The sequence below is a fragment of the Phocoena phocoena genome, chromosome 1 (genome assembly GCF_963924675.1).
Source record: "Phocoena phocoena chromosome 1, mPhoPho1.1, whole genome shotgun sequence".
Classification (NCBI taxonomy): Eukaryota; Metazoa; Chordata; class Mammalia; order Artiodactyla; family Phocoenidae; genus Phocoena; species Phocoena phocoena.
Genome location: NC_089219.1, coordinates 117,651,911 through 117,667,679, shown reverse-complemented (window position 1 = coordinate 117,667,679; position 15,769 = coordinate 117,651,911). Strand labels below are relative to the sequence as shown.

Here is a 15,769-nt window from a genome sequence, read left to right as displayed (position 1 = left end):
CCTGTGCTATGTGGGTGCTTCCCACTAGCTATCTATTTTACATTTGGTAGTGTATATATGTCAATGCCACTTTCTCACTTTGTCCCGGCTTCCCCTCCACATCTCCCCATGTCCTGAAGACCATTCTCTATGTCTGCATCTTTATTCCTTTCCTGCCCCTAGTTTCTTCAGAACCATTTATTTTAAAATTCCATATATATGTGTTAGCATACGGTATTTGTTTTTCTCTTTCTGACTTACTTCACTCTGTATGGCAGACTCTAGGTACATCCACCTCTCTACAAATAACTCAATTTCATTTCTTTTTATGGCTGAGTAATATTCCATTGTATATATGTGCCACATCTTCTTTATCCATTCATCTGTCGATGGACACTTAGGTTGTTTCCATGTCCTGGCTATTGTAAATAGTGCTGAAATGAACATTGAAAACGCACCTTTTTAAAAAAAATTTTTTTGGCCTTGTCACGTGACACCTTAGTTCCCTGACCAGGGACTGAACATGGGCCCCCTGCAGTGGAAGTCCTAACCACTGGACCACCAGAGAATTCCCCCAAATGTAGCTTTTTTAATCTTTTATAATCCATTTAAAATTCATTCAGTGGGGTAATCCCCTGCTCCCCTTGCTTCTCAAAATGTGACCCAAAATGCCAGCACTGGCATGAATTGGGAACTTGTTAGAAATGCAGATTCTCAGGCCCCGCCCCAGACCCACTGAATCATAATCTGCCTTTGCAGAAGAGCCCGGGGTGATTCATGTGTACATTAAATTCTGAGCCAATTGCTGCTTTTTGTGCTTCTCTTGATAATGGATAGTCTTTTAACAACTTCGGGTCACAAGCATAGTTTCAATTTATGAATTAGAGTGCCCAGTCCTAGATGTTAACCAGACCTTCAATCTTAATTCAGAGATAACTCTTTGTCCTCCTACTTACTCCGTTTAGGTCCTGACTTAGGAAAGGAGCTTGACTGGTTTCTCTCTCTCTTTCTCTCTTCCATACCTCCTCCCTCTCTCCTCAGTGTCTGTTTCCTTTTCACCTCATCTAGGCCAAAGTAGCAGAGAATAGGGAAGGGAGGGAGGATAGATAAGGAAGTAGAAAGTTCTTTGTCTGGGCAGCTTCCTGCTGTCTCAGCTTGGAGGTGACTGTCCAATTGTTTCTCCCGTGGGCACTTCTGTGGACTTTTTAGAGGTGTTTGTTTGGGGGTACTGCTCTCCTCCATTCAAGGCAGATGCGTCTTTCTTCCAGGAGAGCACTTGCACCTCTTTCCTCAACCCCTAAGAATCTAGATTCATCTCCAGCTTTTTAGTGCTTTATTCAACCCCTCCTTATTGTACTGGAACCCATGCCAGCTCTCTGTCTTTCATGGACTATGGAAATACATACACACACGTCTTTGTCCCAGCGACTTCTGTAGTGCCGAATCCCAAAACAGGCTCTTCCATCCTACAGCCACAATTCACCTTAGCTTTCTCAGGTGTGAGTCAGGCCTAGTTCCCTGTGTCTCCCTACTGTGGGCAACACATTTCAGACCTCTCTGGGTGAGTTCATGGGCATCTCCTTTATTAGGCTTGATGAGGAGAGGGTAAACTTTCCAAAACTCCCCACTGTGAGTAAGAATTGTGATGGCAACTATTCACATGGCAAAGAAACCTTCACAGACCTTCTCTCTTCTCCATACTCTGACCCCTTTTTATCTCCTTGATGTGATTTCAGAGTCCAAAAGTCAGGGAACAGATCCTTAACCATTTCCTTTGTAAACTCTGGGTATGATGATCCGGCTTCAGAATTCCATGTCTCTTGTATCATGAAATATCACTTCTGACATCCTGTCACAAGTGCAATTGCTTCACTGTAAAAAATAAAAATAAAATTCTGCATTCCTGCCTCATTCTCCCTGGACACACCCACCTGAGAAATGGCATTCTGTTGTGGGTCCCACATTTTAAACCTAATATAGAGCAATTGGAGACGTGCTCAGAAAAGCTAGGATGGGGACTTCTTCGTGGCACAGTGGTTGGGAATCCGCCAGCCAATGCATGGGACACGGGTTCGAGCCCTGGTCCGGGAAGATCCCACATGCCGCGGAGCAACTAAGCCCATGCGCCACAACTACTGAGCCTGTGTGCCTAGAGCCCATGTTTCACAACAAGAGGAGCCACCACAATGAGAAGCCCACGCACCCACGCACGGCAACGAAGAGCAGCCCCCGCTCGCCACAACTAGAGAAAGCCGTGCAGCAACGAAGACCCAACGCAGCCAAAAATAAATAAATAAATAAATTTTAAAAGAAAAAAAAGAACTCTGAATATTAAAAAAAAGAAAGGGCTTCCCTGGTGGCGCAGTGGTTGAGAGTCCGCCTGCCGATACAGGGGACACGGGTTCGTGCCCCGGTCCGGGAAGATCCCACATGCCACGGAGCGGCTGGGCCCGTGAGCCATGGCCGCTGAGCCTGCGCGTCTGGAGCCTGTGCTCCGCAACAGGAGAGGCCACAACAGTGAGAGGCCCGCGTACCGCAAAAAAAAAAAAAAAAAAGAAAGAAAGAAAGAAAGAAAGAAAAGCCAGGATGGAGAAGGAACTCAAAATTAGGAACAGTTGAAAACACTGAAACAAAGTTTATCTTTAAGAAAACTAAGCATAACCTAAGCAATGTCTTTAAACATCTAAAGCCCTGACAAGAGGACCAGGAATTAGATCTGCTCTGTGTAACCCTAGGAGGCACAGTGAGTAGAAGCTATAACAAAATCATTTTGCTCATTATCCATAGGAAGAATTTTCTAATTACCAGAGCTATCCTGAGTTAGAGTGGGCTGTCCTTGGGAGGTAATAAGGACCACATTCTCACAAAAAGTCAAGCGTGGCCAATGGCAGGAGAAGTTTAGAAGGTCTCAATAAGTGGTTTCTTGGTTGAATTAAACAGGCTTTAAATTCCTTTCAGATTTTTGAGAACCTCCACTTCAACTCAAAAGAAGTCCACCTTTAGTCTCAGGCTACATGTAGTGTCATATGTAACTTTTTTTCTAGACATTTTAAAATTTGCTTTCCTAGATTTGCTTTTAGGGTGCATTTTGTATTTTATTAATTCTAAGAAATAATTTTTTTCAAACTACATTTAACATCTTTGAAACCACGATGCATCTTATAATTGTTGTCTTGTCATCGTTTTCATTGCTTAAAGCAAGCATGTACATTAAAGTACTGGCATCAAAATTTAAGAATGGGTGGGAGCATATTGGGAGAAATTTCTAGAGATGACGGTGAAATATTCATAGGTTGTGAGGAGAAGTGGAGTGAGTGGTGAAGCAGACATGTTTAGCAACATTCCTGAAGTAGAAGTCAAAAGTAAGCTAACTCCAGATAATTGCAAAACCAGCCTAAAAGTCTGGCAACGATAACTGTTACTCTTGTTATGGCTTCTTTTAAGAAACACTGCGTTACTAATGCTCTTCACAGGAAAGAATATGTTACAAGAATGGGAAAACACAGACTTGGCTAAATCTGAGTGGAAAAGTCTTTCAGAAAAGTCAGACTCTGAAAGTGAAATAGTTTTAGGAATACCTTACCCAATTTATTTCCCTTATAGTGTCCTTTTTAATGAATATTTAGAGTGATTCGGATTTTTTAATTTTCTGTTTCTAATTAAGCCTAAAAGACACCGTGTGGCTACTTGGCCACAATTTCCTTTCTTACTATTCTCTTTAGTGGTGCAACCTACAGTCAACATCATTTTAGATTCAGTGAATTACAGTCATAATAACAATTTACTGCTTCTACCAAGTATGTTACTCGCATAATCTCTTTTAATCCTTCTAGCAGTTCTGTAAGGAAGATACTATTATAATTATGCCTTGCAGATGAGGAAACCCAACTTCAGAGACAGAGTATCTCGTCCAAGGCTATACAGCTGGTAAGTAGTAAAAGTGATGTTTGAACCCAAGTCTATTAACTGCTTAGCCAGGGTTCTTAATTTCTATACTCTGTCACCTCTAGGTCCAAAGCTAAGTAGCTTGGCTATTACAACTTAACATGCTACATTAAGAGCATATTAACTGCAAAGAAATGGAGGAGAGGTCATTTCCCACATCACTGTAATGAGATTGGCTCCTTTGAACTGAAAAAGGCTAACATGTACTATACCAATTCTTCAGCCTCAGATGTTAGCTGAATCAGGGATGTACAGTCACATGAGTCCTCGTGATAATTAGAATGTCAAGCATTGAAGCAAATTATCTTTGCAGGTGTAATGACTGGGGAATAAACTAAACCAATATGGGCAAACTGTAGTACATGTTGGGAATTTGGTGAAGAACCAGAATGACCTGGCTGGGAATAAGAGCTCTACTTGGCAGAAAGTTCTCATTTAATAAGGAAATATAGACAGGAGTACATTTCTCTTAGTTAATTGCAGACCAGCTAACAAGAATTCAGAAGAGGGATGGATTAGGATTACAAACAGGGATGTTGACTCTGGAAGGACTGTACTGCTGGGCTGTTGCACAACACAAGGTTAGTAATGTTACCAAGATCCAACTGGGGGAATTCAATAGCAGATAAAGAGTCAGGAGGTTCTCTGGGTCTAATTAAGAAATATATAAGTATGATGATGTGCTATCCTGACTAGGGTAAAAGAAACAAGCTCTCTCATGCATAATTTGAAAATATCTATTAAAATTAAAAAAGACTCGCATTCTTTGATTCAGCAACTCTACTTAAGTCTAGGCGTTTATCCCACAGATATGTTCAAATATGTGCATAAAGATATAGGTGTAGGGCTTCCCTGGTGGTGCAGTGGTTGGGAGTCCGCCTGCCGATGCTGGGGACACGGGTTCGTGCCCCAGTCCGGGAAGATCCCACATGCCACGGAGCGGCTGGGCCCGTGAACCATGGCCGCTGAGCCTGCGTGTCCGGAGCCTGTGCTCCGCAACGGGAGAGGCCACGACAGTGAGAGGCCGGCGTACCGCAAAAAAAAAAAAAAAAAAAAAGATACAGTGTAATAACATTAATTGCAACATAATTTAAAACAGCAAAAGTTTAAAAATAATCTAAGAGCTCATCACTAGGGACTGGCAAATGTCATCTCTCTGGTAAGTGATTTGTGAACCTCCACACTGAGCTTAGTGCTCCTCCTCTGTGCTTTTAAGCACTTTAGCATCCCATGTCTTAAAACCTCTAGTAATGAAAAAGTCTGTTTGTCTGTCTCTCTCTGTAAGGGTACTCTTATTTCCCTCTTTTGACAAATGAGAGATCAGAAGGCGTGTGCAGCCCACTCCCCACCAATAGAGGTTGAGGCCAAAGTATATGTAAAGGCACAGAGGCATGAAAGAGGCTGGCGTGCTGGGGAAAGAGCAAGTGGTCAGTGTGACTGCTCTACATGTCATGATAGTTTGGACTTTAACCTAGAGGATTTGATTCACTCTTTTACGGAAAAAGTCATAAGTGCAGAACCCAAAGAGTTGAGTTCCTTCTTTCTATAGAGCGAAGTCCAGATAAGAAACTTAGACTCAGGGAGGACAGAATGAGAGAGTAAAGCTGAGATTCAAATGAAACTTGCCAGAACCCTTTCTGCTCTCTGGTGGAGGACATTTGGGTTCCTTGCCTGGTATCTGGTATGGACTCCCACAGGTTTAGGGTCGAGGTCTGAGTCTGAGACACAGAAGTGATCAGAGAACCAGAGAGAAGCAGCTTCCTCCCCAGGCTTCTCCAGCATTTTGTTGCTACCCTTGCTGCTTGGGAATGAGCCTGAGATTCTCCTTAGGCAGCCTGGGCTAGCCCAAAGTTTCTCTAAATGCATGCTGGAACCTTAAACAGAAGCTGGATGAGGACTTTTTTTTTTTCCCCAGAGGAGCATGGCCAGTAAGCTGCCTGTCTGATATCTCTTGATATTTCCTTAGTGCGGGTCTTCCCGGGAGATCATTAACAGGTATTGTAGGGGAAGATCAACGAGAGCTGGGGAGCTTAAAGACAGTGGAGACTAGAGGGCATAAAACTCACTCTCCCCCCCCCCCCACCCGCCGCTACACACACATCATTCTAACCCATAAGTTCTTGTTCTTCCCCACTCCCCATATCCCTAACCCTAAATGGAGGTATGTGTCAGGACAGGAAGAAAGATATTGTAGCTGCTAACAAGGTGTGAATGAGGAGATACTGAAGAGATAAAACTCCCTTTTGAATGGCTATTTCACCCTTTTGCTCTTTTAAAAAATGATCAGCTGAGTTTTTAAATTAATTTTTATTGGAGTATAGTCCTTTACAATGTTGTGTTAATTTCTGCTGTGCAGTAAAGTGAATCAGTTATACGTATCAACTGACTTTTTTAATGACTTGATTCTTTGATTACCTAGACTCTTGATACTAATGCTAGTCACTTCCTGTCTAGATCAGGGATGGCAGAAACTTCAGGGGCCTCCTTCAGGGGAGTAGAGTGGGGTTAGCCAGGGAAGGCTTGCTGGGGGAGAGTTCTGAGAAGTGAGCTAAGCCTGCATTAGAAAGGTGGAACTCAGAACCACAAAGACCCTTGTAAACCAGAACCCCAGTACTGGATCATAGGGCCTGGACATAACTCCTCAGGGTTAAGCAAGTGTCCACTGAGATCAGTTTATTTGATTGCTCTTTTGTAATTTCAAATTAGCTTCTCCTCCAGTAAGGCTTATTGATGCCCTCAATAAGGAATGCTTCCAAATATCCATCCCAAATATCCAACAGGTTAAAGAACCTCTTAACAAGACTTTCATGTTCTGATCCCTTCCTACTTCCCCATGTTCATCTCCTGCCACCTTCTCCCTAAAACACACCCCCCCCACACACATGCATAAATACACATAATTCTCCAACCACTTTCAATTATTTGCAGCTCTACAAACACACCACGGTCTTTTATGTCTCTTTGCCTTTGCACCCTCAGCCGGCACGCCCTACCCCTCAATCTTTTCACATCTCTTCTTGGTGAAATCTTGCTCTTCCTTCAAGATTCAGTTTCCTCCTCTGAATTCCCAGTGTTTCATAGAGCACTTATCACATTGCACTGTAATTTATGTGTGTACCCACCTGCCTCTCTCATTTTTATAATTTCAGTGACTTTGCAGTTATAACATGGTGAAGATAATACTAAGAAGAAAAGGATGAAGTATGTTGATGTTATTCTGGTTAATTGTTCAAAAAGAAACGGGAAATTGCATTGTGGCTGAATATGTGTCAAGTAGAAGGATGGGAGGGTAGAGTTGTTATCAGTTCTAAGCCTTAGCAGTAAACGTTAACTGATGAAGGGTAAGGACCCAATGAGAAATAAACCTCCTGGGAATAATTCACACCAGACTTGCAGAAAACCAACAGTTTTAGTAGGCAGATGAGGGACTTATAAAAATTGAATTGTATGTTAGTGTTGGAATAGCTCTTCGGGAAGTAAGAACCTACTAAAAACTAGAATTCAGCAGTTTTGAGAATTTGTCTTAATCTTTCTTCAAAGAGATTTCTTGATGCTAACAGTACCACTTGTTTAGTTAGGCTAAAGTGAGCATGGCCTGCTTGCTGCCACCAGAGCCCATCAGCCTATCTAGCTATATTGGTGCAGGAGGTGCATCTGGGTGAGTCTAACAGCATGCTGACCCTTATAACCTGGAATGGAGGCCCACACAAGTCCCTTTCCCTCTCTAAAACTAGCCCAGGACTTTGAGGGTATACACTCATCAGAAACAGAACTGAAAGTCTTTTAAAAGTCTTTTAAAGTCATGATGAATAATTACAACTTGACCCTTAAATGTTCCAAAGAGCTTAGTACCAAATAACCTTAAGTACCAAAAAATTGCCTGTGCTGAAATACATGTTGGGTGGATTTATATGAAAAGCTAAGGATGACTAAATTCAACTTCCAAATCTATACCTCAAAGTAGTAAATAACAGGTTTCTCCTTCCTTACTGAAATCTGTGAGGGGAAGGAAGCCATCAGAGGGGAGGTCTTGTGGTTACAAGGATGTGCTGTGTTAGACTGACATGGCAGCCACCACACTTTATAAGCCACAGTAAGACAGAGGGATGCAGAGATGGCTTTGTAGGGTCTCCACGTGATGGGAAGCAGGAGAGACCAGGGATGGATACGTCTGGAGAGGGGTCAATAGCCGCCCCCTCCCTCAGCTCTCCACAGCAGTGGTCTCAGGGGTTCCCTGACTCACAGCAAAGTGGGAAGCGGGGGTCTCGAGTGTGTCCCTGTGCTCTGGGAAGGCCTGTGGCTCCTTTAATTCCAGGACCACCCGGCTGAGAAGGCCTTTGAGCAGCTGCATTTCTCGGAGCAGAAGGTCCATGTCGGGTTTTAGGGCTCCAGTGGTTTGTTCCAAGGGGGTCAGCGGAGCGCAGGCCGGTGGCCCAGCAGTGGGGGCTCCGCCCGCGGGGAACAGCAGCCCGGCTGAGGTGGTGTTAGGGACGGAGGTGATCGACGGGACCGATATGGACAGCGGGGGCTTTCTGAAGGAAAGCGGCTTGTTACCGGGCGCCAAAGCCGCAGCCTGTGGGACCGGGACGGTGGTGGACGCCACGTCCAGGGGAGAACCTGTGAACGCAACACACAGAGAACCGCACGGCTGAAATCCTTCTCGCAAGGGCTGCGGGGTAAGGAGGGGGCAAGGGATGGGGGTGGTGGGGGTGGGAGAGAAGCGCCGGGCCGGGGAGGAGAGTAAGGGGAGTGAGGAGGGTGGGAACAGAGGTGGAGAGGAGGGAAGGAAGGGGGAGGCGGGTGGAGATGGGGGATGGAGATGGAAGCGCGGGGAGAAGAGGGGGGCCGGCGAGACAGGCATTCCAGATGGGCGGACGCAGGGCTACCCGCCCGGGTGGGCTACCCGAAGGACAGTCACTCACCCCGCCCCGGAAGCTGCAGCCAAGGGCTGCGTTTCCGGACGCTGCGGCTGGCGGTAGCAACCTCGCACCAGTGCGATTCCAGCTCCTCGACCTCGGGCTCGGGGACGGTGTACTCGGCGCCCCAGTCGAAGCGGCGCACGGCGCGACTGTACTTGTAGAAGGCGAACTGCAGCGGCGTGTCGCGCTTCTGAGGGTGCAGGAGCGTCTCGCACCGCAAGACCACTCCGCCGAGGGCCGCGCCGCGAGCCTCCACCCGGCCCATCACCCTCAGCACCGGCGCCTGGAACAGCTCTGCGGAGAGGAGGCCCAGTGGCTAAGGATGCACTTTAGGCCGGCGCAAGGGTCCCAGGGAACCAGGTCCCGCTGGTCCACGGTCCCACGACCCCTCTCCCGGTTTCCCACAAGGGCCCGTAGCCGACCAGGGAGGAGGCTGTGTGTACACGTGGAGGGAGGAAAGTCTTTTGAAATGTGGGGAACGAGTCCACGAGGGAGGGGAGAGCTTGAAAGGAGGCGGGACCAGGTATGACGCTTCGTGTCACCTCCCGACTGACACCCAGCTCGGTTTCTCCAGCCTAGAAGGGGGTCGCTGCGCCTGCTTCGCAAGACGCTCAGGAGCAGTTCCCTCGCCCCAGCCCCACAGTGATCCCATCTAGTGCCGCTGTCTTTCTGGCAGGGGCTGCGGAGAGGGCTGCCCCCAATATGGGGGTCTCAACCCGGAGTAAGAAGCTGGATGTGTACCGGGGAGAAGGGACACCTGCCCCCACGCAGGCTACAGATTAAGGGCGACTTCACTGAGGAGGAGGAGAGGAGAACGTGTACTTGGACCCGCAGAGAAATCCACCATGTGCCAGCTACTGTAACCTCCGCCCCTCCTTTCCCTGCCTGGTTTCTGTCCCAGAATTTCCCAGGGCTCGTTTGCCTCCCTCCGCGGCCCCAAGTCTCCCCCACCTTGCACGGTCACGGCCACCTTGGCGGAGAACATGGGCGCGCTCTCCACCGGGATGCGCATGGTGCCGGAGCACTGGTAGCGCCCGCTATCGCTGGCGCGCGCCTGGGGCACCGTGTAGTTGGCGCTGGAGTGGAAGTAGCGCACGGGTTGGCCGTCGTGGTAGTAGTGAAGTTTGTAGACGACCTTGTCGTACCAACCGCGGCAGCGCATGACCAGCGGCTCGCCCTCGAACACCGCAGCATAGGGCACTTGCAGGATCAGCCAGTCTACGACAGTCAGCACAGACAGACTCCAAGAGAAAGTCCAGCCTGGGTCTCCCATACTTCTCCGCCTCCCTGCTCCGCCGTCCTCCCCCTTTCTCCTCACCAACTCCCTCCCCCCTTACTGGGCACCCCAGGAGCCTCAGAACAAGAAGCATCAGAAGGTGAGTGGAAAGGAAAGGGGAAGACCAGCCTTTTATTAGGTACTAAGAAGACAAAGATGCCTGAGACTTGGTTCCAGCCTCAAAGAGTCATGCCCGTCAGAATCCAGTTTAAACTCCTTAGGATGGTATCAGGGCCTTCCTGACCTGGCCCCCGCCTACCTTTTCAGCACCATCTCAGGACTCTCCCCTACCCCATGTCTCCTTTTCTCTCTCCACCTTCCATTCCTAATGCAGACTAAGTCCATGCATACTGGACTGCTGGGAGAACTGGCCCTGCTCTGAGCCCAGAGGCTTTGTACCTGCCAAGAAGACCCCTTCACCTGCTGTAGTTGAGGCCTGCTTATCCTGCAGACCTGGGCTTAGATCCTGTCTCCTTGAGAAAACTTACCTGACCCCACCCCCAGACTTAGGCACCTCCCCCAGCACCCTTACGTACCTGATCACCATCATCATCATAGCCAACGCTTAACATAGCCCTAGTGTGTGCTAGATGCCACTTTAGATGTTTTCCATCGAGAAAGAATTCCGCAAGTGATAGCCACAATCTCTGTGCTACTCGCAGTTCTGCAAGCAGTGACTACCGTCTATCATATTCAATATCTTATCTGTACTCTCTATCAATTTCCAAACAAGAAACCACAGAGTATGGATGTGAAGTATAAGTGCTAATCTGAACACTGAGTGATGATCTTTAAATTCTGAATACAAAATATAGCCTACCAGGCTAAAATGACATAATATTCCCTACAAGGTAGCCAATCCTGTGCCCTAATGAACAAATTACTGTTACTTCTCTTATCCTGTTTGGAAATCCTTTATCCCCCAGGGAATTAGTTTCTTAATTGACTCTTATGTACGCATGTGTACGTGTCTATAATAAAATTTTGCTGAAGTGCTTTCTTCATCTGCTTTTTTCTTTGAAAACCTATCAATTCATTTTTAATCTTCACAACAACCAAAGAAATAGATGCTATCATTGGCCGTATTTTAGTGATGGGAGGCACAGAGAAGCATCGCACAGTTCAAGCAGGAGTAATTCCCCCAGCTGCACGCAGCCTGCCCAGGGACCCTCACTTTTCCTGCTTTGCTTTGCCCTTTCTCTCCCTACCCAACCCCCCTCCTCAGAAGTTCTCTGTTCAGTATACCACGTCCTTGGAGCCTCTTCTCTTCTGAGCTACTAAATGAACAGAAATGTTTATTTAGTGTCCATTGTGGCAGGATGGTAAGGGGACCTTTGGGGCCACACAAGGCTTACTGCATCTCTCACATAGTGCCAAGCAGGTCCCTGCCTGCCCCCATAGACTCAATATAACCCCCTCCTTACTGCCCCAATGGGAGTGGCCCAGTGTCCTCCCCCACAGGAGGGCCATCACTACCAGAGGACATGTGTGCTACCCCTCCCCCATGCTCAAACACTCACCATTGGATACAGAGAGGTGGATGGGGTCACTGACAGGTGCTCCCCGTGTCTGGCATCGATACACCCCTGGTGTCTGCACCTCGATGCTCTTCTTGTGAGAGGGCAGGAGTAGGTGGCCCAAATACCAGAGAGTGCTGATGGGTCGGAGCTCCAGGAGCAGAGGGTGGTACCCATCACACCGCAAGGTTACCCTTTCCCCCTTGAAGATTGTGGTCCAGGGTGGGTGTAGAGACAATATGGGCTTCTCCAGAGTAGCTGGGAGGGTGGGGTATGGGAGGGGACAATGTGAAAAAGAGAATCAAGGTGAGGTGCCCAAAGATGAGGTCTGATGTTGGGAAATCTCAGAAAACGCTAGCTTCCAGGACCCATCCCTGTGAGAGGAGAGACCACACTGGGCTACAAACTAGCCTCCTGGTCAGGACCATTTCTAAGTGCCAGTGCCTACAGGCAAACTGAGTCACTGGGATTGAGGAGCCATGAGAAGAGTCACTACCCCAGAACAGCTAAGAAGTGGGGAGTACCCAAGCAGGTCACTTAGGATGGTTGGGGTGGAAGTTGTAGAAAATCTGGATGAGGGATGTGTAAGACTCACCAGCTTGCCCACTGCTTGGAACTGCAAAACAAGAAATAAAGAAGCAAGAAGAAGGAGAATGTTGGAGATGAGAGAAAAGAAAGGGACTCTCTTGACCATAGGAAGGATTCAACAAGTCTCAAGACCTGATCTTCTTCTGCCTTTATTTCTCTCAGCTCTCAGAAAGCCCCTTCCTCTTTTCCTCTCCGAAGATAGATAACGAATCGAGGATTGAATATTCCCGCAACACACACACACACACACACACACACACACACACACACACACACACAGAGAAATACTCTGGCCCCCACTCTTCCCCACACCCAAAGTCCTTATGCCGCTGTTACCTCATTGAGGACTCACCCAGGAGCAGGAGGGCTGTCAGTTCCCACATGATGGATCTGCCAGCAGCAGCTGCAGACCAATGGGGATGCACTGGCATGGGATGGGGGAAGAGAGAGAGAGAAGATGGCCAGTGCTGACCACTGAGTACTCGGAGACACTGCTGCTTCTCCCACCCATTTCTAATTCCTGAAGACGGTGGACTGGAGAGAGCAGGAGACAGGCTGGATACGTGTCAACTCTCAGGTGTCCCAAGCACCAAACATTGTCCCACCTATACCCCCTGAAGCCACCTCACATCTCAGGCCAGCCCCAGCTCCTGTAGAGAAGGCCTGCTGAGCAGAGTCTGTGCCCTTTTCAGCCCACGAAAGCCACACAGAACCCCAGATTCTGGCACGTGACCCTGCCACCTTCAGGCTGCCAAAAACATCCCACTCCCATTCCACCTCCTCCCCATCCTCCAGCAGGCTCCATAAGCCTCCATTGAGAAAGACATCTTCATGTCCTTGAGATCCACCCAGGATGTTTATTCTGCTCACTTCCTGGTGACAGACATTGGTGTGAGGCCTAGTGAGGTTGACACTGGATTGCGTGCACCTAGGCTTCACATCCTCCCATGGGTGAATAGAAAAGCATGACTCACCAACCACCTTCTCTGTCACTGTCTTACAGTGTCACAGTCAAGAATAGAAATGTTTCCCCTTTCTCCCTTCCTGAAACCTTAAACCTTCAGAAGTTAGAAAACACTTCCTTCCTACCCATCCCAATGCTCTCACCCTATAGCATCTCCACTCACTTGTGCCTTCCTTCCTTTCATCTGTCCCCAACCATGCCCCAGTTCTAATAGTCCTTACCTGTGTTAGAGAAGTCACTGCATCAGCCCCTTAGAAGCTTCTCAGAACCGTCCTCCCAACTCTACTGCTTGTGCTTTCCAAGCCATGTGATCATACCCTGAGCAATGGGGAACCGGAATTCTCCTGTAAATACTTAATGAATTTTCCAACCTGATAGTATGTCTCCTTGGACCGTCTTCTGTCCTCACCCGTGGCTGTTTAATACTGGGGCATCTCCTTCCCTTGGAGCTCTGGCAGGAAGGACATCGATTATCAGGCCCTGTCAACTCTCTTAAAGACAGTCCCTTCCCCTCTTCCTTGCTGATGCCCAAAGCTTCCATCGGAGAATTCCCTCATAGTTTCTCTTAATGTGCTAGTCCTTGTTGAAATGCAGGTGGCCCTTAGGGAAATGTGATTGGTCCTTTAAATTAAGCTGGTCACTTCGGATCCTGTTTTGAGAGCATGTGTTGATAAAAGAGAGATAGAGTCATATGGGTCTGAACAGTAGGGAGGTAATTGATAAGGTGCTCAGGAGTGGGGGAGGGAGAGAACTAGATACCAGGAACAGATTATAACCTGCTTGCTTTGGGAGGGCCCAGGCTAGGCAGTGCCCCCAGCTTCCCCACCTCCTGCCTGATGCCTCATCCGGGGCCTGTGTGGGCCTTCCCACATCATTCACAACCTGCCCCCAAGGTCTGACCTCTGCACCAGGTCACCACCTCTATGATATGAATGTAACATACCCATCAGCTGTCCCTTAGTCTACACAAGCCGACACTGTTTTGGCTTCTTATCACTCAGAAGACAGATCTCAGCCTCTTCACCTGATTCCATAAGAAACTTTTTTTTTTTTTTGAAAGTCATTGGAGGTGATTCATGTATTTAGGCAGTTGAGTTGGTTTTTTTTTTTTTAATATTTATTTGGCTGCTCCGGGTCTTAGTTGCAGCACGCAGGATCTTTTTTTTTTTTTTTTTGAGTTGCAGTTTGCAGGATCTTTTTAGTTGCAGCATGTGGGATCTAGTTCCCTGACCAGGGATCAACCCGGGCCCTCAGCATTGGGAGCACAGAGTCTTAAGCACTGGACCACCAGGGAAGTCCCTCCATAAGAAACTTGATTGCACTCAAAATTCGTGAGGTGTCCGATCTTCCCTGCAAATCTCTAGAATCACCCATTGGGTTCATATCACACAGTGCTCAAATTTTGGCTTGAAGAATGTCCCACCCACACTTCTTTATTCTAGGCTTTCTTCTGAATTTTTCCCAAATTGGGTCTTTTACTCCCTTCAGGACTTTTCCCTACAGAATTTCTAATTCTTCATGCCTTTACTATGCAGAGAAATTTAACAGTTATCATGAGCAATTGTTTGAAGCCTATCACGACATAATTTCTGGACAAGGTATGCCGCCATCTGATAAGAATTCTGAGGAACAAGACGTTTTCAGTGATGATAATGGAATATTGCTGCTGTTGCTATCGATGATGACACCAGCTTACTTTTGGTGAGTGCTGCAGCCGTGAGCATGTCACCTGCACCACGCCAAGTGCTTCACAGATGTTACTTTATTTAATCCCCACGAGAGCCCTTTAAGGAAGGATTATTATTATCTCCATTTTACATGTGTGGAAACTGTGGTGATAGAACTAGAATTTGAATAGAAATCTGTCTCACTCTAAAATCTGCTCTGTCTCTCATGCTCACGGCAGACTGTCATCGCTAGTCTTTTCAAGTCTCCTCTCTTGTTTTATTATGATTTTTTACCTTCATAACCATTCTCTCCCCCACATGAGCACCCACTATATAATGTTTACAATCCTTTATACATGCACATACTTTCACTTGAGAACTATTTTGTATTATTAATTTACATAAATGGTATTGTGTTTTAGATATTATTTTCTCTTTTAGAACAAAAGCCAGGGTTTAGAGGAATTTGCCTCTTTTTTTTTTTTTTTCCTTCCTCGATGATTGAGCTGAGACATCTCACCTCATCTTCTCTGGCCCTTGAACTGGGATTTACATCATTGACTCCCCTGGTTCTCAGGCCTTTGGATTCAGACTAAATTATCCCCTCCTAGGTCTCCAGTTTGCAGACGGCAGATCATGGAACTTCTCAGCCTCCATAATCTCGTGAGCCAATTCCTCATACTCAACTTTCTCTCTCTCTCTCTCCCCCCGCCCCTGACAACCACCATTCTACTCTTTGCTTCTACAAGTTTAGCTATTTCAGATCCCACACATAAAAGAGATCATGCAATATTTGTCTTTCTGTGTCTGGCTTATTTCACTTGGCATAATGTCTTCCAAGTTCATCCATATTGTTGTGAATGGCAGGATTTTCTTTTTTTTAATGGCTGAATAATATTCCATTGTGTGTATTA

The 15,769-nt window shown here is 47.0% G+C and overlaps 1 protein-coding gene across 3 annotated transcripts; it reads right to left on the bottom strand.

The window, feature by feature from the left end:
- Positions 1–8,125: 8,125 nt before the first annotated feature.
- Positions 8,126–12,607, bottom strand: FCRLB (Fc receptor like B). Of its 3 annotated transcripts, none has more exons than XM_065886514.1 (6): positions 12,577–12,607; positions 12,232–12,252; positions 11,640–11,894; positions 9,795–10,061; positions 8,847–9,137; positions 8,126–8,541 (listed from the first exon to the last, which is right to left on the bottom strand). In XM_065886514.1, exons 1-6 carry the CDS (start codon positions 12,605–12,607, stop codon positions 8,126–8,128), a joined length of 1,281 nt encoding a protein of 426 aa, XP_065742586.1. The 3 variants fall into 3 exon arrangements, with proteins under 3 accessions (XP_065742586.1, XP_065742587.1, XP_065742588.1); XM_065886515.1 differs by having other exon boundaries at positions 8,335–8,541; positions 8,847–8,992; XM_065886516.1 differs by lacking the exon at positions 12,232–12,252 and having other exon boundaries at positions 8,335–8,541; positions 8,847–8,992.
- Positions 12,608–15,769: the final 3,162 nt, after the last annotated feature.